Source organism: Pezoporus occidentalis, unplaced genomic scaffold (genome assembly GCF_034315485.1).
Source record: "Pezoporus occidentalis ecotype Australia unplaced genomic scaffold, CSIRO_AGI_Poc_V1 ctg415, whole genome shotgun sequence".
In the NCBI taxonomy this organism is placed as follows: domain Eukaryota; kingdom Metazoa; phylum Chordata; class Aves; order Psittaciformes; family Psittacidae; genus Pezoporus; species Pezoporus occidentalis.
This window is the reverse complement of record NW_026915742.1, coordinates 90,955-112,810: the sequence shown is the minus strand read 5'-3', so window position 1 is coordinate 112,810 and position 21,856 is coordinate 90,955. Positions and strand designations below refer to the sequence as shown.

Sequence of the window (21,856 nt, the reverse complement as noted above, 5' to 3'; positions counted from 1 at the left end):
GGTGGGATCAGATGGTCCTTGATGGGTTCCGTGGTGGCTCCCATGCAGGAGGCGTGGGGCTCAGGCCTCCCCCATGCTCTCCAGGATCCAGGGCACGTAGTTGTACACCCGGGTGTAGACCCCCGGCCGCCCCGGCTGCCCGCAGGGGTGGTCCCCCCATGAGACAATGCCCTGGAGGACCCCATTGCAGATGAGGGGCCCCCCGGAGTCACCCTAGGACAGAGAAGGGGCCATGAGAGGAGCTTGGCTATGGGGCAGAGGGGGCCATGGGGGATTATGGGGGTACCTGGCAGGAGTCCTTGCCTCCGGCGTCGGCCCCGGCGCACACCATGTCCTGCGTCACCTGGGAGCCGTAGACAGAGCTGCACTCAGTGCCGTCAACCACGGAGACGTTGAGGCATTGGACGGTGTCTGGGAAGGTCTCTGGGGGCAGGAGGGGATGGGGGAAGCCTTGGAGATGCCACCTCCATCACCCATTGGCCATTGGGTCCTGTCTCCATGGAGATGCCACCACCCAACCCAGTGCACTTGAGGTCTCCAACCCCTTGTAGATGCCACCACCCATTGGCCAATGGAGGTTTCCAACCCCTTGTAGATGCCACCACCCAACCCAATGGGGGTTTCCAACCCCATGTAGATGCCACCACCCAACCCAATGGGGGTCTCCAACCCCTTGTAGATGCCACCACCCAATCCAATGGAGGTTTCCAATCTCATGTAGATGCCACCACCCAACCCAATGGCGGTCTCCAACCCCTTGTAGATGCCACCACCCAACCCAATGGGGGTCTCCAACCCCTTGTAGATGCCACCACCCAACCCAATGGGGGTCTCCAACCCCTTGTAGATGCCACCACCCAACCCAATGGGGGTCTCCAACCCCTTGCCCCTGCCCCCCAGTACCCTGGGGGCTGGTGGTGGTGCCCCAGCCCATGACGGTGCAGTTGGCGCCGGTGTCGGCGGGGGCGTGGGGCAGGGGCAGGGGCTGGATGGCGCTGGAGAGGTTGAGGGGGGGCTCCAGGCGCAGCAGCATCAGGTCATGGCCGCGGCTGCCGGAGCCGAAGCCGGGGTGGGCGATGGAGGCCACGGCCGCTGAGAACTGCTCCTGGCCCGAGGAGGCCGAGAGGCTGTGGGCACCAGCCAGGACCTGGATGTGGCTGCGGGGACAGGGGAGCCATTGCCCCCATTGACCTCCATTGATCCCCATTGCCCCCATTGATCCCCATTGACCCCCACTGATCCCATTGATGCCCATTGATTCCATTGATCCCCATTGATCCATATTGCCCCCCATTGTACCCCATAGCCCCCATTACCCCCATTGCCCCCGTAGCCATCATTACTCCCATTGCACCCATTGCCCCCCATTGCCCCCATTACCCACATTGCCCCCATTACCCCCATTGCCCCCATTCCCCCCATTGCCCCCATTACCCCCATTGCCCCCATTTCCCCATTGCCCTATTACCCCCATTGCCCCCATTACCCCCATTACCCCCATAGCCCCATAGCCCTGACCTGGCCTCACAATGCGCTGCGCTCAGCACCCACTGGGGTCCCAGCAGCGCCCCCCCACAGTAGGGGGAGCCAAAGTACAGCAGCAGCACGAGCCCCGCATGGCCCCCCATGGGGCATGGGGAGCCCCCCAGGATGCGGCCTCCCCATTGAGGAGCTATGGGGGGGGAATATGGATGAGGTCATTAAGGGGGGTAATGGGAGGAGGGGCACCCCATAGCCTGCTATGGGGCATCACATAACCAAACATGGCTCCCAAATCCCCCCATAGAGCACCCAAAGGTCCCTCATAACCCCCATATGGCACCCAAAGGCCCCCCCGTAACAGCCAATAGAGCACCCAAAGGCCCCCAAATCCCCCCATAGAGCACCCAAAGGACCCCCATAGCCCCCATATGGCACCCAAAGGAGCCCCATAGAGCACCCAAAGGACCCTCATAGCCCCCAAAGCCCCCCGCCATAACACCCAATAGAGCACCCAAAGGACCCCCATAACCGCCATAGAGCACCCAAAGGACCCCCATAGCCACCGTATGGCACCCAAAGGACCCCCATAGCCCACATATGGCACCCAAAGGACACCCATAAGCCCCATAGAGGACCCAAAGGACCCCCATAGAGCACCCAAAGCCACCCTTACCGGTTGCACCCATGGGGGGCAGCAGCAGCAGCAGCAGCAGTAGCAGGGGGGGGGCTCCAGGCGCAGCCATTGTGGGTCTGGGGGGGGTCGGGGCCCCATTGGGGCTCATTAAGGCTCCGGTTAATGATTAACGGGGTCGTTAATGAGACCTTGGCGGGGGGGCAGGTGAAGCGTTCCCACCCCTCCCCCACTTGTTCATATGGGGGCTGTGGGGCAATGGGGGGTAGTGGGGGCAATGGGAGTAATGGGGTTAGTGGGGTTGGCTGTAGGGTGTCAAAGGGGTTGCTATAGGGGGGTTATTGGGTAACAATGGGGTTGGTTATAGGGTGACAATGGGGTGGCCATGGGGTAATGATGGGGTGGCCATAGTGGGGGGATCATGGGGGACAGTTGCGAGGTGCCAATGGGGTCACTTATGGGGTGCCAATGGGCTCGATTATGAGCTGATAGAGGCTACCATAGGGGTCAGTTATGGGGTGAAGCAGGTCCCTGTGTCCAGCTATGGGGTGAAGAAGGTCCCCATGGTCCATCTATAGGTCACAGCAGGTCCCTGTGGCTCTCTATGGGGCGACGTGTGGGGCGGGTGCTGCCCCATTAAGGCCGGATTAAGGCCTCTCCCTGGGTGTGGGGCTGGGCGCCTATTATGGGATGGCTCATTAACGCTAATGAGGCTTTAGGGGCCTCAGCAAGGGCACACCAGCCCCTGCTGTGATTGGCTGCAGAGGGAGAAGCTCCGCCCCCCCACTGGGGCAGGACCAGGAGCCAATGGGGTGGCACCAAGTTGAGGTGGGCGGGACTTAGGAGAAGCTCGGCCAATGGGGTGGCTCCAGTTTGAGGTAGGAGGGACCTAAGAGGAGCTCAGCCAGTGAGATGCCAGTTTAGGGCTTGGATAGGGCTCAGCCAATGGCGTGTCCCCAGGTTGGCATGGGTGGGACTTAGGAGGAGTCCAGTCAATGGGGTGGCTCCAAGCTGAGGTGGGGGGGACTTAGGAGGAGCCCAGCCAATGGCGTGGAAGCACATCGGGTTGAGGAGATCTGAAGAAGAGCTCAGCCAATGGTGACATCTTCTCCTTGACCATTGGCTGACCCCTGTTGGGTTGACCAATGAATTGGTGACCCCTCTTCGACTGACCAATGAATGGATGACACCCGTTGGGCTGACCAATGAATGGATGACACCCATTGGGCTGACCAATGAATGGATGACCCCTGTTGGGCTGACCAATGAATTGGTGACCCCTCTTGGACTGACCAATGAATGGATGACACCCATTGGGTTGACCAATGAATGGGTGATCCCCGTTGGGTTGATCAATGAGTAGATGACCCCCGTTGGGCTGACCAATGAATGGATGACCCGCGTTGGGTTGACCAATGAATTGGTGACCCCTCTTGGACTGACCAACGAATGGATGACACCCATTGGGTTGACCAATGAATGGATGACCCCCGTTGGGTTGACCAATGAATGGGTGGCCGCTGTTGGGCTGACCAATGAATGGGTGGCCCCCGTTGGGTTGACCAATGCATGGGTGACTCCCGTTGGGCTGACCAATGTATGGGTGACCCCTGCTGGGTTGTCCAATGAATGGGTGACCCCCCATTGGGTTGACCCTCATTGGCTGGATGCCCCTTGTTGGGTTCTTCATTCCTATTGGGCATCTCCTAGGACATGGACCCTGTTTGTGTTGCCCAACCTCTCTATGGCTTGGAGCCCCTTTGGCCACCACGACGTCCTTGGTGCCACCACGACCCAGGGCAGATGATGGCTGGGAAGCTGGTGGTTACCCCATCACCGTGAGCTTGAAAGGACCAAAATGACCATCACAAAGGCTTTAATTTCTGCTCTCCTCCCGCCCCACGTCTCAGCAGCTTCACCCCACAGCTTCTGGTGGCCCCATGCTCCTTTCCGCCCCCCCCAAACAGTGGCGCTTGGAGCTCAGTTGTCCTTCATGGTCTGGTGGATCCATTGGGCATATCTACAGACCTTGGTGTAGACGCCGGGGCGCTTGGGCTGCCCGCACTTCTCCATGCCCCAAGACACGATCCCTTGGAGGCTCCTGTTGCAAACCAGGGGTCCTCCAGAGTCACCCTAGGGAGAAACATGGCGTCAGCCCCATGGGGTTGGCCTTCATTGGGTGAGCTCCTTGCGTCGGCCAAGTGGGGTTGGATTGGGTTGGTCAACTCCAACGTGGCAAGCGGCTGGGTCAACTGCCCCCATTGAGTTGGGCAACTCCTGTTGGGTTGTGAACTGCCATTGGCTTCTGCAAGTCCCCTTGGGGTGAGTGGCCATTGAGTTGCCCAACTCAACGGGAGGCTGCCATGAGCTTCACCTGAGGGTCAGACCTTGAAAACCAGCCCTAAGTTGACCACCACTGCCCAAGAGGATGCTGAGATAGACCTCAGGATGCCCATGGAGATGGACCTCAGGATGCCCATGGAGATGGACCTCAAGATGCCCATGGATCTGGACCTCAAGATGCCCATGGAGATGGAACTCAGGAGGCCATGGAGGTGCACCTCAGGAGGCCATGGAGATGGACCTCAATAGGACATCAAGGTGGACCTGAAGATGCCCATGGAGATGCACCTCAAGATGCCCATGGAGATGCACCTCAGGAGGCCATGGAGATGGACCGCAGGAGGCCATGGAGATGGACCTCAAGGTGCCCATGGAGATGGACCTCAGGATGCCCATGGAGATGGACCTCAAGATGCCCATGGAGATGGACCTCAGGAGGCCATGGCGCTGGTTCCTGCTGGTCCAAGGGGCTCTGCTCCGTACCTGACACGAGTCCCTCCCACCTTGGAGGCTGCCGGCACAGAGCATGTTGTCGGTGATGGAGCCAGGGTACAGGCGGTGGCATTCGGCCGTGGAGAAGATGGTGACGTTGACGCACTGCAAGACGTCCGGGTAAGTGACTGGGGTGGGACACAAAGGGACAAAGAACAGAGGGAGGGGAGGAGAAGAAAGAGACCAAAGGAGATGGACCCGGCCACCGGCAGCAGCTGTGCCCCAGAGCAGCCAAAGCCCACCCAAAGGTGGCACCCAGTGTGGTGGGATGGGGTCTGCGGGGGGCCCCATGTGGGGCTGGGGGGATGAAAAGGGGGACATGGGGAGGGGGGGTGAGGTGGGGGTGGTGGGAGCTTGGGTGGTAGTGAATGGGCTGGGGGGGGCATAAAGGGGTGCAGGTAGTCATGGGGGGACCCTGATGGTCATAAGGGACCCCATATGTCCCAGGTGACCAAAATGGGACCCAAATGGCCATGAGGGGACCCAAATGGCCATAAAGGCACCCAAATGGCCATGGGTGGACCCAGATCTCCATAAGGACACACGGATCCCCATGAAGGGGCCCATATCTCCATAAGAGGAGATGGAGCAAGGCACCAAGATGACTCTGATGTCCCCATCATAAGAACCCCCTAACCCTCCATAAGAACCCCCTAGACCTCCATAAGCACCCCCTAAACCTCCATAAGAACCCCCTGAACCTCCATAAAAACCCCCTTAACCTCCATAAGAACCCCCTAAACCTCCATAAGAACCCTCAAGACCCCCATCAGAGCCCCCGGAGCCACTCGGGTACCTTCAGGGGAAGTGGTGGCTCCCCATCCCGACGTGGTGCAGGTGGTCCCAGGCTGTGGCAGGCAGGAGGCCACGGAGATGGGCTTGATCCTGTCGGTGATGGTGACGGGCGTGAGGAGCTTCATCATCATGATGTCATTGTCCTTGGTGGTGGGGTCATAGCTGGGGTGGGCCACCATCTTCTGCACCATCTTCTGCACCTCCCCGCGCTCCCGGGTGTACAGGTTGTGTTTGCCCATGTGCACGCTAGTGATCCTATGGGGCATGGGGGGTGGTCACCGTGGGGTGGGTGGGACAGGGGGTGTGGGGGTCATGGACCATGTGTAGGACATGGTACGAATCATGTGTAGGGCACAGCATGGAGCATGTGTAGGACATGGTATGGATCATATGTAGGACATGGTATGGACCATGTGTAGGACATGGTATGGATCATATGTAGGACATGGTATGGACCATGTGTAGGACATGGTATGGATCATGTGTAGGACACGGCAAACCCTAACCCAATGTCTGACATAGCAGAACACATGGAAACCACAGCCTGAGTGACACCACGACACGCACCACACATGGACCACGAAGACCATGAAGACCACAACCCATGGGTCCATAACCTGCATGGGACCACGCCATGGGCCATGGAGACCACACTATGGGTGAGGAGCCACCCTGGGCACCCCGAGGACCTGGTCCTTACCCTGGCGTGGTGCAATGGGCCGCCGTCACCACCCACTCCTTGTCCACCAGGACCCCACCGCAGTAGAGCTTGTACATGTCCAAGATGGCCACTTGCCATGGTTGCGAATGGGGCTCGCAGTCCATGCCCCCGACCACACGTGTCTCCCCCTCCACCATCGATGTTGCTACATGGGAGGACACGCCAAGAACACGCATGTTAGAGCCACCTGCCAGCATGCCTGCCCCACGCTCCCACCCCACCGCCCTGCGGACTCACCCATGGACACCACCAAGACCAATGTTCTCAGCACCTTCATGGTGCCCCATAGCTTGGGGACCTCCATCGCTGCGGGTGCTGTGGGGCAGAGCTGTTAGATGTTCCCCCCACAGGGGTTTTGCATCAAGGAGAAGATGAGCTGGGCCATAAGGACCTCCATAGGTCCTTATGGGGAGGGGGTCTTAGGGGTGGCCTTCACCCCACCACCTCCACCCCTTTGGCCCCGTCATCACCATTGAGCTGTTGCAATGGGTGACCTCATGGGCCCATAGGAGCAAGCAGCAGAGTCATCCTTAATGAGGCCATGTAATTAAGGGTTCCACCACATCCTCCACCTTCCCCCTCCTTGTCTCCAGGCCATTGACCTCCCAGAACCTCGCTCTGCCCTTGGATGCCTCCCATGGGATGGAGCCGGTGGGGCTCTGGACATAGGGAACCTGGTGTGGCCCCATAGGTCCTCAAGGTGGTGGGGTTGGAGATAGCTTTGGATGGGGGGGAGTCATCTCCTCTATGGCCGTGGTTGAGGGTTGGGGTTGTCCATGGGTCTGAGTCAGTTGTTCCCATGGGGTGGAGGTACCCATGGATGTGGGTCACGGATCCTCGTGGACGTGGGGCATTGCTCCCCATGGACATGGGTCATGGATCCTCCTGACCACGGCTTGGAGGTACCCATGGCCATGGGTGCTGGTTCCTCACAGCCATGGATCATTGCTCCCCACGAAAGTTTGTGGGCCCCATAGAAGTGGGTCAAAGCTCCACGTGACTGTGGGTCACGGTTCCCATGGCCATGGGTCGGAGCCACCCATGGGTGTGGGTCACCACTCCCTGTGGCCATGCACTGTGGGCCCCACAGATAAAGGAAATGGGGCCCATGGGGCGCAGGTTCCTTGCTCCCCATGGGGATGGGCTGGGGGGTGCCCTATGGAGGGGTTGGAGGGGGATGGAGATCATGGATGGAGGAGAAAGGATGGAGATGGAGGAACATGGATGGAGAACAGGGAAAGATGGGGATGGAGATGGAGGAACATGGATGGAGAACAGGGAAGGATGGAGATGGGGATGGAGAACAGGAAAGGATGGAGATGGAGAAACATGGATGGAGAACAGGGAAGGATGGGGATGGAGATGAAGGAAGGATGGAGATGGGAATGGAGGAAACATGGAGAAGGAACTATGGACATAAGGATGGAGAAGACATGGAGAACAGGGAGGGATGGAGATAGGGATGAAGGAAACATGGAGGGGAAGGAAGGATGGAGAAGGAGAAAGGAGGAGACATGGAGAACAGGGAAAGGAGGAGATCAGGGATGGATCAACCAGGGCGAACAGGGAAAGGAGGAGATCAGGGATGGATCGACCATGGAGAACATTGAAAGGAGGAGATCAGGGATGGATCAACCACGGAGAACAGGGAAAGGAGGAGATCAGGGATGGATCAACCATGGAGAACAGGGAAAGGAGGAGATCAGGGATGGATCAACCATGGAGAACAGGGAAAGGAGGAGATCAGGGATGGATCGACCATGGAGAACATTGAAAGGAGGAGATCAGGGATGGATCAACCACGGAGAACAGGGAAAGGAGGAGATCAGGGATGGATCAACCAGGGAGAACAGGGAAAGGAGAAGATCAGGGATGGATCAACCTTGGAGAACAGGGAAAGGAGGAGACCAGGGATGGATCAACCACGGAGAACAGGGAAAGGAGATCAGGGATGGATCAACCATGGAGAACAGGGAAAGGAGGAGACCAGGGGTGCCTCCACATGCAGAAGGACACTTGCACAACAACCAGTGACAAGGACCCCCCCATCCTCAGTCCATGCAGAGCGGGAGAAGCCCAGGACCAAGCCAAGCCCCAAGCCCCATCCCTGCCGCACAACCTCCTCTCGATGGAGCCCCATTGCCCACCACCAGCATCCAACCTCTCCGTGGGTCCCCACTGCTCCCCAGCGGGGGCCGGGGGCCGTGCCCCTCGCCTTTGTCCTCCTCGGTGGCCAGCGAAGACCTCGGTGGTGGCCGCGGCATCTGCTGGGCTCCGTGGCCACCTTTGGGTGCCCGTCCCACCCCACGTGAGCACCCAATGGGTTTTATAAGGGCGTCGGGGCAAGGCCCACCCCGGGGCTGAGCTGGAGGCGTCCCACGGGCGCCCAGACGCTCCCTTAATCCCTTGGGAGCTTCTCCGGCACCGCCTGGACTTGCCTCACCTCGGAGGTGGTGGATGGAGGGGAGGAGATGGGGAGGGGTTGGGGTGCTGGGGGATGGATGTGGGAGATGGAGTTATGGAGGTGGGAGATGGAGTTACGGAGGTGGGATACGGATGTGGGAGATGGAGTTATGGAGGTGGGAGGTGGAGCTGTGGAGGTGGGATATGAAGATGGTGGGGTATGGAGATGATGGGATATGGAGTTATGGAGGTGGGATATGGAGTTATGGAGGTGGGATATGGAGTTACGGAGATAGGATATTGAGGTGGTGGGATACAGAGGGGAGATGGAGCTATGGAGGTGGGGTATGGAGTTATGGAGGTGGCATATGGAGATGGTGGGATATGGAGGTGGGATATGGGGTTATGGAGGTGGGATATGGAATTCTGGAGCTGGGATATGGAGTTTTGGAGGCGGGATATAGAGGTGGGATATGGAGATGGTGGGGTATGGAGATGGGTTATGGAGTTACAGAGGTGGGATATGGAGTTCTGGAGGTGGGATATGGAGTTCTAGAGACACAGGGACGGGTGATGGTGGGTTATGCAGGTGCTATTGGAGATACGCGCTTGAAGGTCAGCCCCATGGCCCCCAGCCCCACATCCCTACGGCCACGAGCTGTCCCGCATGGCCACCACCTCCCGTGGTCCCCCCCGCTCCTCCCCACGACCTCCATGCCCGTGGTGGAGCCACGTTTCCCAGGGCTTTATTCCATGCCGAAGGTGCCATAAGGGGGTGGGAGGAGGGAGAAGACGACACCGGATGGGTCCGGGCTGGGAGGAGGAGGAGACGTTTTCCTCCCGCCAGGGGCTCACGCGTGGCTGTTCCTCCTCATGGTGTCCTGGATCCAGGAGGTGAACTCGCACACGCGGGTGTAGACCCCGGGCTTGCCCTGTTGTCCGCAGACCTGCATCCCCCAGGACACGATGCCCTGGAGCTCGTCCCGGCACACGAGGGGACCTCCTGAGTCACCCTATGGGAGACAAGGAGCTTATGCGGTGGCTCCATGGTGGGGGCCTCCAATAGACCCCAACAGCACACAGGGAGGGTTTAAGTGCCATGGTTCTCCATTGGGGATCACCATGGCCCATGGGGTCAGGCCATGGAAACCACCATGTCCTGTGGGTTCCCATAGCAGCCAGGATGCTCCTATAGAGCTTGGGGGTCTCCATGGCACCCATGGAACCTGGATGGTCCTTGTAGCACCCAGTGGTCCCCATAGCAGCCATAGAACCCAGATGACCCCTATAGCACCCAGTGGTCCCCATCGTGCTTCTCTTGCCCCTCGGCACCAAGAGACCTCTCAGTGCTGTTCCTAGCCCCCCTTTCTTCTCCATGGAGGTTCTCCACCCCAAAGACACCCCATAGGTGTGGGACAGGAGCCATGAAGCCCCCCTAGACCCACCTGGCAGGAGTCAGTGCCACCTGTGCTGACACCAGCACACAGCATGTTCTTGGTGATGCCCTTGGGGTAGAGCCTGCTGCACTCCTCGTTGGCCATGGTGTAGACCACACCACACTGGAGGACATCAGGGAAGTAACCTGGGGACAATGGGGCTTGGTTGTAGGTCCTGTGGGACCAGTGCGTCCAATGGAGTCTTCTCCATCTGAAGGTAGCACCATGCTATGGGAGATGCCCTCAAGGTGAAGGGGGGATGGAGAGCTCCAAAGGCACCCAGTGAACCTCTGAAGGAGCCAGGTCACCACGTGAGATACCTCCAAGCCATTGAGATACCTCCAAGCCACTGAGATGGCCCCGAGACACTGAAATACCTCCAAGCCATCAAGATGGCTCCAAGATATTGATACGTCCAAAACACTGAGATACCTCCAAGCCATTGAGATGGCCCCGAGACACTGAGATACCTCCAAGCCATCAAGATGGCTCCAAGATATTGATACCTCCAAGACATTGAGATACCTCTAAGCCATTGAGATGGCCCCAAGATATCGAGATACCTCCAAACGATTGAGATACCTCTAAGCCATTGAGATAAATCCAAGCCACTGAGATATCTCCAAGCCACTGAGATGGCCTCAAGCCATTGAGATACCGCCAAGTCATTGAGATACCTCCAAGCCATTAAGATACCTCCAGGCCATTGAGATACCTCCAGGCCATTGAGATACCTCCAAGACATAGAGATACCCCCAAGCCGTCGAGACACCCAAAAGCCATTGAGATCCTTCCAAGCCCCTTGCCACCGCTGTCCATGGTGCTACGGGCACCATCCCCACCTACCTTCGGGGCTGCTGGTGCTGCCCCAGCCCGACACCACGCACTCGGTGTTGGGGGGCGGACACCTCTTGGGCAAAGCCACAGGGTGGACGTGCTCTGTGAATCGGGCGGGCTTCTGGAGCCTCAGCAGCATGATGTCACTGTCATGGCTGGTGGGGTTGTAGTTGGGGTGGATGAAGGCCTTGGCTGAGGAGATGCATTGCTCCGTCCCTTCCTTGGTCTTCAAGCTGTGGTCACCCATGCGGATGGGAATGGAGCTGCGGGATGGACAAAGGACCATGGAGGAGCTCCTCATAGGACCCAAAGCTTCTCCTCCTCCCTAGCTTCAAGGGAGGCCAAAGCCACCCAATAGGTCAACCCAATAGGAGACCTCTGCGGTGCTCAAGAACGTGAGGACCTGGAGGTCCAAGTGGCCACCAAAAGGCTCAACTGGGGGGGTTCTTCCCTGTTTCTCCATGGTGGATCCTCCTTGTCCATCAAAGGAAGGTCCATGGTGAGGAGATGGAGTCCTCCCACCAACCCCATTGACCAATGGGGTCTTCCTACCCAACCCCATTGACCAATGGGGCCCTCCCCCAACCCCCTTGACCTGTGGCGTCCTCCCACCAGCCCCATTGACCAGTCAGGCCCTCCCACCCATACCCATTGATCAATAGGGACCTCCCACCAACCCCATTGACCAATGGGGCCCTCCAACCCAACCCCATTGACCAGTAGGGACCTCCCACCAACCCCATTGGCCTGTGGAGCCCTCCCACCTAACCCCATTGACCCATGGGGACCTCCCACCTCTTAGTGTCGCAATGGGCGGCCGTCAGCACCCAGGATCTTCCAATGAGGACCCCACCGCAGTGGATGTTCTTCTGGGGGCCCAAGAGAACAACCTGGTATGGGTGACGCCTCTTCTGGCACTTCTGGCCACCCACGATCCGGGTCTCATCCCCCGCGGCCACTGCAGGACATGGGGAGACACCAGGGACTCCCAGTGTCTCCCACTTACCTCCCAGTGTCTCTCAGTTGCTTCCTAGTATCTCCCAGTGCCTCCCAGTTGCCACCTCCAAGTCCTCCTGGGACACCCCATGCCACCCAGCTCTTTCCTTCCCACCCAGTGCCTCCCAGTGCCCTCCCAGTGCTCCCAGTGACTGATCGCTTCCCACCCGGCACCCTCCCAGTGCCCTCCCAGTGACTTGGCACTTCCCACCCACTGCCTCCCATTGTCTCCCAGTGCCTCCCAATTCTTTCCCAATCCTGGCGCATTTCCCCTTTGTGGCCCCCAGTAGCCTCCCAGTGCCTCCCAGTACCTCCTTGCATCACTCCATTTCCTCCTTAGAGCCTCCAGTTCCCTTCCACTGCCCCCAGTTCCCCCTCCAGTTCCCTCTCCGTCCATCCCAGGGCTCCCCAGTCCCTTCCCTTTCCCTCTTACCCACACCAGGGCCCTCCCACTGCTTCTCAGTGTCCCCAGTTCACCTCCAGCTCCTTCCCACTATGGTCCAGTGCCTCCCAGTGGCCTCCCAGTACATCCCAGTGCCCCTCCCGCAGTCTCTTCCCAGTTCATCCCAGTCCATCCCAGTGCTCCCCAGTGCCCCCCATTGTCTCCCAGTCTCTCTCAGTCCATCCCAGTCCCCCCCAGTTCACCTTCAGTGCCCCTAGTCCCTTCCCAGTTCATCTCAGTGCCTCCCAGCTCATCCCAGTGCCCCCCCAGTTCCCTCCCAGTTCCTCTCAATCCCCCCCAGTGTCCCTCCCACTGCCTCCCAGTCCATCCCAGTTCATCCCAGTGCCCTTACCTGTGGCCAGGAGCAGCACGGGCAGGAATCTCTGCATGGTGATGGGAGGAAGAGGCGGAAGCAGAGCAGGAAGCAGAGGAGGAAGAGGAGGAGGAAGCGGCACCTGGTGGGGACCCGGCTCCAGCCCCTTTAAATCCAGCCGGGCCCCGCCTGGGCTGGTCGGGGCAGTCCAACCAGGGCGGCCAGCTGGGGCGGCCCTGGGCCAATCAGATCCCGCCTGGGGGGCCCCGGGCCAATCAGAGACAGGCAGGGTGGCCCTGCACCAATCAGGGCTGTCTGGGGTGGGCACAGGCTAATCAGAGTAGTCTAAGCCAATCAGAACCCACCCGGGTGGCTCCAGGCCAATCAGAGCTGGGAAGAGTGGGTCACAGGTGTACTGGTGCCCCCTGGGGTGGGAACGGGCCAATCAGAGCCGGGCAGAGTAGGTGCTGGCCAATCAGAGCCAGACTGGGCAATTAGAGCCCACCAGGGTGGGTATGGGCCAATCAGAGCCAGCTGGGGCAGGTGTGGGCCAATCAGAGGCTGTTGGGGTGGCTGCAGGCCAATCAGAGCCAGCTGGGGCAGGTAAGGACCAATCAGAGGCTTTTGGGGTAGGCACGGGCCAATCAGTGACTCCCAGTGCTTATCAGTGCCTCCCAGTTCACCCCAGTGTCTCCCAGTGCCTTTCCCATCCTTCCCAGTGCCTCCCAGTTCACTCCAGTGCCTTTCCCATCCTTCCCAGTGCCTCCTAGGTTCATCTCAGTTCATCCCAGTGCTTCCCAGTGTCCTTCCTGTCATTCCCAGTGCCTCCGAGCTTATCCCAGTGCCTCTGAGCTCATCCCAGTGCCTCCCAGTTCACCCCAGTGCCCTCCGCTGTCACCTCCCACCTTGAGCCCCTGCCAGCTCCTGCTGGGAACTGGGGTGACCGGTTTTGGCACTTCAAGTTGGCTCCTGGGCTACCCAATGGGGTGTCTCCATTTCCCCCAGTGCTCCCAGTTCCCATTGCCCCCCATTGCTCCCAGTGTTCCCAGTTCCCATTGCCCCCCATTGCTCCCAGTGTTCCCAGTTCCCATTGCCCCCCATTGCTCCCAGTGTTCCCAGTTCCCATTGCCCCCCATTGCTCCCAGTGTTCCCAGTTCCCATTGCCCCCCATTGCTTCCAGTGTTCCCAGTTCCCATTGCCCCCCATTGCTTCCAGTGCTCCCAGTTCCCATTTTCCCCCATTGCTCCCAGTGTTCCCAGTTCCCATTGCCCCCTATGGCTCCCAGTTGCCCCATTAACTCCATGACTCCACTTCCACTCTTCTCCTTTATTGCCCCCCCAGTTTCCACCAAGGACTTGATGGGACCCATCGGGGTGCCCCACGGAGCTCTCAGGCCTCCAGTGCTCCCAGTTCCCCAGTAAGAAGGGAGCTGCTGGGACCCCACTGAGGTGCCCCATGGAGGCCTCAGGACCTCCCAATGACCCTCCTGATCCAAGGTGTGGCCCTGCAGACGTTGGCGTAGACCCCGGGTTGTCCTCGGCGCCCACAGACAGCCATGCCCCAGGAGACGACCCCTTGGAGGACCCCATTGCACACCAAGGGGCCTCCAGAGTCACCCTGTGGGGAGAGGAACCTCAGGTGGGGCTCGTATGGACCTTAGGAAAGGGCTTGGATGGGGCTGGGTTTGATGGGATGGAGACAGCGGTGAAAGAATGCCCATGGACATCTTGGGTGTTGGGGTGAAGGCTTAGTTGGGGGGGTCAAGAAGGAGGCTGGTGGTGGGGATGCAAAGCTCAGATGGACCCAGCGTGGTCCACGACCCATCCCCACCTCCGTGGCTTGAGCAGAAGGTCATTGGTGGAACCCAGCCCTTGTATGGACCCAGCGTGCTCCAGGACCCATCCCCATCTCCATGGCTTGAGCAGAAGGTCATTGGTGGAACCCAAACCTCACATGAACCCACCGCTTGATCCATGGCTTGAAGGAACCCAACCAGAGCCCATCTCCCCTTGGGTTTGGAGCTCAAAAGAAGGTGCTTGATGGGACCTCACCTGGCAGGAGTCAACCCCTCCTTGGGGGACACCAGCACAGAACATGTTGGGGGTGATGGCGTTGCCATAGGCCCTGGTGCACTTGTCCCTCCCAAAGGCTTGGATGGCTGCACACTGCAGGTTCTGAGGAAGCTTCGCTGGAGAACAAGGTGGGGATGGACAAGGAGAAGCTTGAGAAGGTCCAAACCCACCCACAATGAAGCCTGAGAAGACCTTGTCCCACTTTGGATGAGCTCCTTTGGCTGGTGGATGATGGAGACGGGTTGGGATGGTGGAGATTGGTTGGGATGGTGAAGATAGGTTGAGATGGTGGAGATGGGCTGGGATGGTGGAGATGGGCTGGGATGGTGGAGATGGGTTGGGATGGTGGAGATGGGTTGGGATGGTGGAGATGGGTTGGGATGATGGAGATGGGCTGGGATGGTGGAGATGGGTTGGGATGGTGGAGATGGGCTGGGATGGTGGAGATGGGTTGGGATGATGGAGATGGGTTGGGATGGTGGAGATGGGTTGGGATGGTGGAGATGGGTTGGGATGGTGGAGATGGGCTGGGATGGTGGAGATGGGTTGGGATGGTGGAGATGGGTTGGGATGATGGAGATGGGTTGGGATGGTGGAGATGGGCTGGGATGGTGGAGACAGGTTGGGATGATGGAGATGGGTTGGGATGATGGAGATGGGTTGGGATGGTGGAGATGGGTTGGGATGGTGGAGATGGGCTGGGATGATGGAGATGGGTTGGGATGATGGAGATGGGTTGGGATGGTGGAGGTTGGTTGGGATGGTGGAGGTTGGTTGGGATGGTGTTGGTGACCACCAAAGGAGCCCACACCCCAAAGAAGAACCCAAGTAGACTATGTTCTCCATGCGGACTTGCTCTCCTTGGAGATGCCTCTTCCACCCCATCTCAAGCTCTTCCCTTGAGCTCTCCTGCCCCAACCAGTTACCTCCTGGAGACTTGGTGGTCCCCCAGCCGGAGACACTGCACCTCATCCCGTCCATAGGGCACCTGGTGGCCAGCCTGATCTTTTTGATGCTGCTGCTGAAGTGGACGGGCCGGTTGAGCCTCAGGAGCATGAAGTCGTTGTCATTCCTCCGTGGGTTGTAGGACGGGTGGACCAGAAGCCGTGAGATGGACCTGACTTGTCCTGTGCCCTCCCTCAAGGTGTCTGTCCCTATGAGCACCTTGAGGTCCCTGCATGGGGAAGATCAAGGACTCAGTGGTGGCACCTCCAAAGGAGATATCTCAAGGCCTTGGAGCTTTCTCCATGCTCAGGGTGAAGGTGGAACCATCCTATCCCATTTCCCTTGAGGGAAAGAGCAGGAATGACTTGAGGATCCATGATGGATCCTGGAGGATCTCTTCAAGTCCTTGGCTTCAACTTCCTCCATGGACAACATCTCAACTCCGTTGTCCCTCAACCCAGCATCTTCTTAGGAGAAACCCTTCCAGAGGTCCCATTTCCTCTCATGGGATCTTATGGAGAAGCTGGAGATCCGTGGCTATGGGGGGGCACCTACTCTTAAGCAAAAGGTCATTGGTGGAACCCAACCCTTGTATGGACCCATCATGTCCCATGATGCATCTCCATGCAGCTCCGTAACTCAAGTAGAAGCTCATTGGTGGAACCCAAACCTCAAGGGACCCCATAACTCAAAGTGAGGTCATGGACACAGAAGCTTCCCACTATCTTCTAGAAGGACCAACATCTGGGCACCAACCAACCCCACCTCTCCCCATTGGCTGGTTGGGAAGCAAGGGGTGCGTGGGTCTTACCTGGGTGGCTGCTTGCAGTGGGCAGCTGTGAGGACCCATTGGGCATCTACCAAGCTTCCTCCACATAGGATCTGCCCTCTCTTGATGAGGGCCACTTGGAAGGGTCTCTGGTTGATGGAGCAAGGCCTCCCCCCAATGATACGGGACTCGTCCTCCTCCGGCACTGGAAGACACCAAAGGGGCACCATGAGATGTCACCAACAGCGGGGTCCTCCACAGCAGCCTGGCGGGGTGAGGTTGACAACAAGAAGGCTTCAGGAAGAGAAGAGGGGAAGGTCTCCATGGCTGGAGACTGCAAGTGCCAGAAGGAGATGCCAAAAGCATCTTCAAGCCCGCAAAGATGGGTGGGTTTAGGGTTTCATGGGTCAAGATGGTGGCCAAGATGATGGGTCAAGGTGAAGAGTCACCAATCACCCTCCTCAGGTCCCACCTCTGTGAGTTCCTGGATGGAAACCAGATGGTTTTGGGGTAAAAAGAGAGGATTTAGGGAAAAAAAAAAGGTATTATTTGGGGAGGAAAGAGATTATTTGGAGGAAAAGGAGGATTTTGGGGAGAAAGTATTTGGGAGCAAAAATGACAGTTTTTGGGGGAAAAGGGGATTTTTTTTTAAAAAAGAGATGATTTTGAGGCAAGAAGGATGGTTTTGGGGAAAAAGATGATTGAGGAAAAGGGATTATTTGGGTTATAAAGATTATTTTAGAGAAAAAAATTGATTATTTAGGGTAAAAATAGATCATTTTGGGTAAAAAGATGATTTTAGGGAAAAAAAAAAGATTTGGGGTAAAAAGAGATGGTTTGGGGTAAACCCGAGCTGATTTTGGGGTAAAAAATAGCAGATTTGAGCCCCGCATGTGATTCCAAGTGCTCGAAGCAACCCCTGAAGGTCCATGGGCTCCATAAGCGGGCAGGGGATGGAGGAGGGACCTCCCTTTAGTAGATCCTTGGGGCCGGTTCCTCACGTCCATGCGGTGTCCTGGGGGTCACCAAGCACCAGGAAGTCCCCAGGAGCCCCTGATCTCCTCTGGGTTCACCCTGGGCTCCAGGGAGGGGCCTCAGGTTCCACCTCGGAGGTTCCTCCCAGGTCAAGGTTGGAGGTGACGCACGTCCAAAGAGCTGGTGGAAAGCCTGCAGGACCAGCTCCCAACGCTCCCGACCTCTGGGATGGCTCATTCCATGCCCATCTTGGACCGAGGTAAGAGCTGGTTGCATCAACCCAAGCAGGAGAGGCCCTGACGCAGCGGGAAGCGATAAGAGGAATGTGAGGAATGTGGCTCAGGTCCATCAGGTTGGTTGACAAGAAGCAGCCAAGGGCCATCAGTGTCGTTTGGGAGGTCTTTGGGTCTTCCATCAGGTGAAGGTCTAGCATGGATCTCCCCATCTTGCCTTGGTTTGAAGAGCTGTCCAACACTGGAGAAAATGGTGCTGAGAAGCTAATCCCAGCCCATCCAACATCTACAAGATGAGGTCCTCTTCCACCTTGCTGGGGTATTGATGATGAATGCTTATGGGGTGACCATCCTGAAGGTAGGACCACCTTAATACCATGACCATCTTGAGCCATGACCACATTGAGACCATGACCACCTTGAGCCCATCACCACATTGAGGCCATGACCACACTGAGACCATGACCACCTTGAGACCATGACCACATTGGGACCATGATCACCTTGAGCCCATCACCACCTTGAGCCCATCACCACCTTAAAGTCACGACCATCAGTACCCAAAAATGAGGCTTTTCCAATAGAAGAACCCCCTTCCCACCCCAAACCATGCAGTAGAACCTCCAGATGGGTTCTCCAACACCCATTCTACAATGTGGGACATTCCAGCTGGTTCAGGCCTCTTTTGAGGACTTCCAAGCATTGTCCTTCATTGGAGAAGGTGGCATCTGGAATGGTCCAGCCTTCCCAGAGGAGGTTGGGACATTGGAATCTACGAGTGGGACTGGTTTGTACTGGGTGGCAGTGGGAGACGCCCCAGCTTCCAGCCGCTTGGAATTCACCACTATCCGGTCCTGGCAGCGCTGCCAAAGTCCATCCCTGCTCATCCCAAGGACCATCCTGGTAGGTTTAGATCCCACCAAGCTCCTTGAAGGCATCTCAGCAGCTTCCCTGGGCTTCACAGGAGAGAGGAACCAGCTCAAAGGTCCATCAATGGAGGTGGAAGTAAAGGAGACGGATGGTGGGATCCATCCCCTTGGATTCCCAGAGGCAACCAGAGCTCCAAGCAACACGATGGTGTCTCCATCCCAAGTGGTCCACCAAGACTCATCCAGCCAATGGCTGGTCACCAGCTCCAAAAGACCCACAAGCAGCTTTGTGGACACTGATATGGGTGAAGAAACACCAAGATTGGGGCAGATCCAAGCTCTTTGCATCCTGGATTCCACCCTGTTGAGACACATCCGTTGGGCTTCTCCTTTGGTAGAACATCATTGTGGAGGCCAGAAGAAAGGAAGATATTCCCATTGGGATGAAGCCTCATCCAGGTGACTCCCTGTGGACCATGGAGCTGGAACAAAATTCCCTATAGGGAGTTATCCCAATGGGATGCAGGACTTCTCCTCCTCCACATGCAATGAGGTGGCTTTAGTTCCAAAGCAACTTCCTAACCCCATCAGGCCTTGCCCAAACCTTCCCACCATGAAGATTCCCATGGGATTATCCCATTCCCATCCCACTCACACTTGTCCCCATCCTCCCTCCTTGGCCACCCATTGGACTTACGCTCATCGCCTTGGTTGCCCTTCACTTGAGCTTGCGCCGGTTGGGGGGTCCTCAACAGAAGAGCAGTGGCGAGGATGAAGATGGGGATGAAGCTGAAGGCCCCATGTCCACCACGAGCCATTCCTGGGGCAGAGAAACCCCACTGGATCAACCCATAGGAGCACTTGGTCCCAAGGTCCTTAGTGATGTTCTTCTACCTCCAGCATGGGTTGGAGGCACTGTGACCAAGGGGTTTGGAGCATCTTCACCCTTATGGACCTTGGGGGTGGGCTTGGACCTGCACCTCCACCTTGGTTCAGTTGAGTTCAGCACCAAAGCCACCACCCTGAGCTCAAGAAGAAGCATCTCCCAATCCAAATGGGACATCCAACATCAGCTGGGACATCCAACATCAACTGGGACATCCAACATCAACTGGGACATCCAATATCAACCAGTCAACTCCAAAGTGTTCCCACTGAACCCATCCAACCCCAGCCCATGACATGGAGCCACCAAGAGCTGGAGAAACCCCCTTGGACCATCCAGGACCATCCATGGAGATGGGACTCACCTGATGGAGGAGGTCGGAGCCAGTTCTCTGTGTGTTGGGAAGTTGGGAGCTGGTGCCTTGGGCACCTTTATAGTGGAGGTGGAAAGTGGGATGTGGCCTTGGTGGGGTGAGTCAAAGGGTGGTTGGACAACGTGGGTGTCACCTCCCTGGTCCTGGAGGCTGATTATGGCTTTGATGTTCCCAAAGGGAACAGCGGGAGAAGAGGGAACCACCCTGCTCCAGACAGGTGATTCCGTCTGGGAGTCATGGAGATCCATCATCTTATCCATCCATCCATCCATCCATCCATCCATCCATCCATCCATCATCCATCCATCCATCCATCCATCCATCCATCCATCCATCCATCCATCCTTCTCCTCTATCCCTATGTCCATCCCCATATTCATCCCTATGTCCCAACCCTGCTCATCCTCAGTGGTGGTAGGACCACAGCATCAACGTGGTGCTTTGAAGGCTTCTTCAATGGTCCCTTTAGTGGGGTTGGGAGCAGCTCGAGGCTCAGTGAAAAGCCTGAGGAGCAGCCAAGGGTGGAGAAGACCGTGGATGGGATGAATCATGCCTGGAAGATGCTGATCCCGCTCTCTGCTGCTGCCAGGAGGAACCTGGATCTTGGCTTTGGTCCCACCACATCCATGGAGCTCCTCAGCAAAGAGCTTGTGGCCTCCTGGCCAATGGAGATCGCATCCCATGGAGGTTCTGGGCTCGTAGTGAGCTTCTCCCATGGAGATCTGCTCCCCAAAGAGCTCATCCATTGAGATGGTGTCCACCGGGGCCTCAGGCCATGGTGTCTGCTCCAGGAAGAAGCCATTCCTGGAGGTCTCATCCATGAAGAACCTGTCCATGGAGGGCTGGTCCACGGAGATCCCATCCATGGAGATCCCATCCATGGAGGTCCCATGAAGGGACATGGAGGGGCCATAAGGGGCCATAGGAAGCCATGAGGGGACCCTGTGGGCCATGAGGGGGACCTGGGGGGACACTGGGGTGATATGGAGGACATAGGGGGAAATGGGGCACATGGGGATATGAGGGGAGATGGGGGGCCATGAGAGGCCATGGTGGGACATGGTAGAACATTGGGGGGGCATAAGAAGACATTGGGGGCCATGAGGGACATGGTAGGACTTGGGGGGACATAGGACACACGGGGGTCCACAAGGGGCCATGGGAGGGACATGGCCCCACCTCGGGGGGTGCAGAACACACAGCAGGAGCCCTGAAGCAGGAACCTGGTGGGGCCCCACAGAGCCATGGCCCCACCTCTGCCAAGCTCCCAGCGCCCGAGGCAGGGGCAGGCCCCAAACCAGTTCTCCCAGTTCCCTCCGAGGTGGTGGCACTGGGGCCGATGACTTCACCCCCCCTGCGGGGCCAAGACAGAACCAAGCCTGGACCTGCCACCCACTGCCAAGGCCACCCAGGACCTCCTGGTCCACCCTCATCCCACCACCTCCAGCTCATAGGGGCAGGGCTCTTCCTCCTCCTTGTCCTCCAACCCCTCCCTGATGGCCTCATGGGTGACACACAAGGGGTGGCCCCAAGGCTGGCTCCATGGGTGGCAATGGCCTGGGTGACACAAAGAGGTGGCCCTGGGTGACACATTGGGGTTGGTGGCGCCGTGGGTGGCAGCGGCCTGGGTGACACCGGGGACATGGGAGCTGGTGTGGCTCAACCTGGTAGGGGTTTGGCTTTGGGGACCATCCCATCACCATTGGGTGGGTCCAGCACCCACCGTGGTGTCCGTATGGACATGGAGACCTCCTTGGGTGCTGGTTGGTGGCTTCATGGGCAGCAGGACCAGGATCTGTAGTGGTCACTTTGACGTGGATGGGTCAAGCTCGGCTCCATGGAT

The 21,856-nt window shown here is 57.9% G+C and overlaps 2 protein-coding genes across 2 annotated transcripts; both read right to left on the bottom strand.

The window, feature by feature from the left end:
- Window positions 1–60: 60 nt before the first annotated feature.
- On the bottom strand, window positions 61–13,030 carry LOC134171670 (transmembrane protease serine 9-like). Its single transcript, XM_062634125.1, has 16 exons — window positions 12,931–13,030; window positions 11,936–12,098; window positions 11,150–11,403; window positions 10,313–10,449; window positions 9,723–9,880; window positions 8,626–8,954; window positions 6,444–6,609; window positions 5,745–5,998; window positions 4,940–5,076; window positions 4,142–4,246; window positions 2,336–2,361; window positions 2,156–2,232; window positions 1,519–1,672; window positions 904–1,157; window positions 287–423; window positions 61–213 (listed from the first exon to the last, which is right to left on the bottom strand). The coding sequence occupies exons 1-16, from the start codon at window positions 12,965–12,967 to the stop codon at window positions 61–63; spliced, it is 2,541 nt and encodes an 846-aa protein (XP_062490109.1). The 5' UTR covers window positions 12,968–13,030.
- Window positions 13,031–14,175: 1,145 nt separating this feature from the next.
- LOC134171680 (kallikrein-14-like) lies at window positions 14,176–17,087 on the bottom strand. Its single transcript, XM_062634142.1, has 4 exons — window positions 16,720–17,087; window positions 15,890–16,137; window positions 14,943–15,079; window positions 14,176–14,508 (listed from the first exon to the last, which is right to left on the bottom strand). Exons 1-4 carry the CDS (start codon window positions 16,905–16,907, stop codon window positions 14,356–14,358), a joined length of 726 nt encoding a protein of 241 aa, XP_062490126.1. The 5' UTR covers window positions 16,908–17,087; the 3' UTR covers window positions 14,176–14,355.
- Between the last annotated feature and the right edge of the window lie 4,769 nt (window positions 17,088–21,856).

Coding starts and splice junctions, on each gene's coding strand:
- LOC134171670 (XM_062634125.1), bottom strand. CDS start 12,967: ATGCAGAGATTCCTGCCCGTGCTGCTCCTGGCCACAG. Junction 2,362..4,141: donor GCCCCGGCGTCTACACCAAG/GTCTGTAGATAT, acceptor ATTGCCCCACAG/CCCCCATATGAACAAGTGGG. Junction 424..903: donor CACCACCACCAGCCCCCAGG/GTACTGGGGGGC, acceptor TCCTGCCCCCAG/AGACCTTCCCAGACACCGTC.
- LOC134171680 (XM_062634142.1), bottom strand. CDS start 16,907: ATGGTGCCCCTTTGGTGTCTTCCAGTGCCGGAGGAGGACGAGTCCCGT. Junction 15,080..15,889: donor GACCACCAAGTCTCCAGGAG/GTAACTGGTTGG, acceptor CTTGTTCTCCAG/CGAAGCTTCCTCAGAACCTG. Junction 14,509..14,942: donor GAGGGGTTGACTCCTGCCAG/GTGAGGTCCCAT, acceptor CTCTCCCCACAG/GGTGACTCTGGAGGCCCCTT.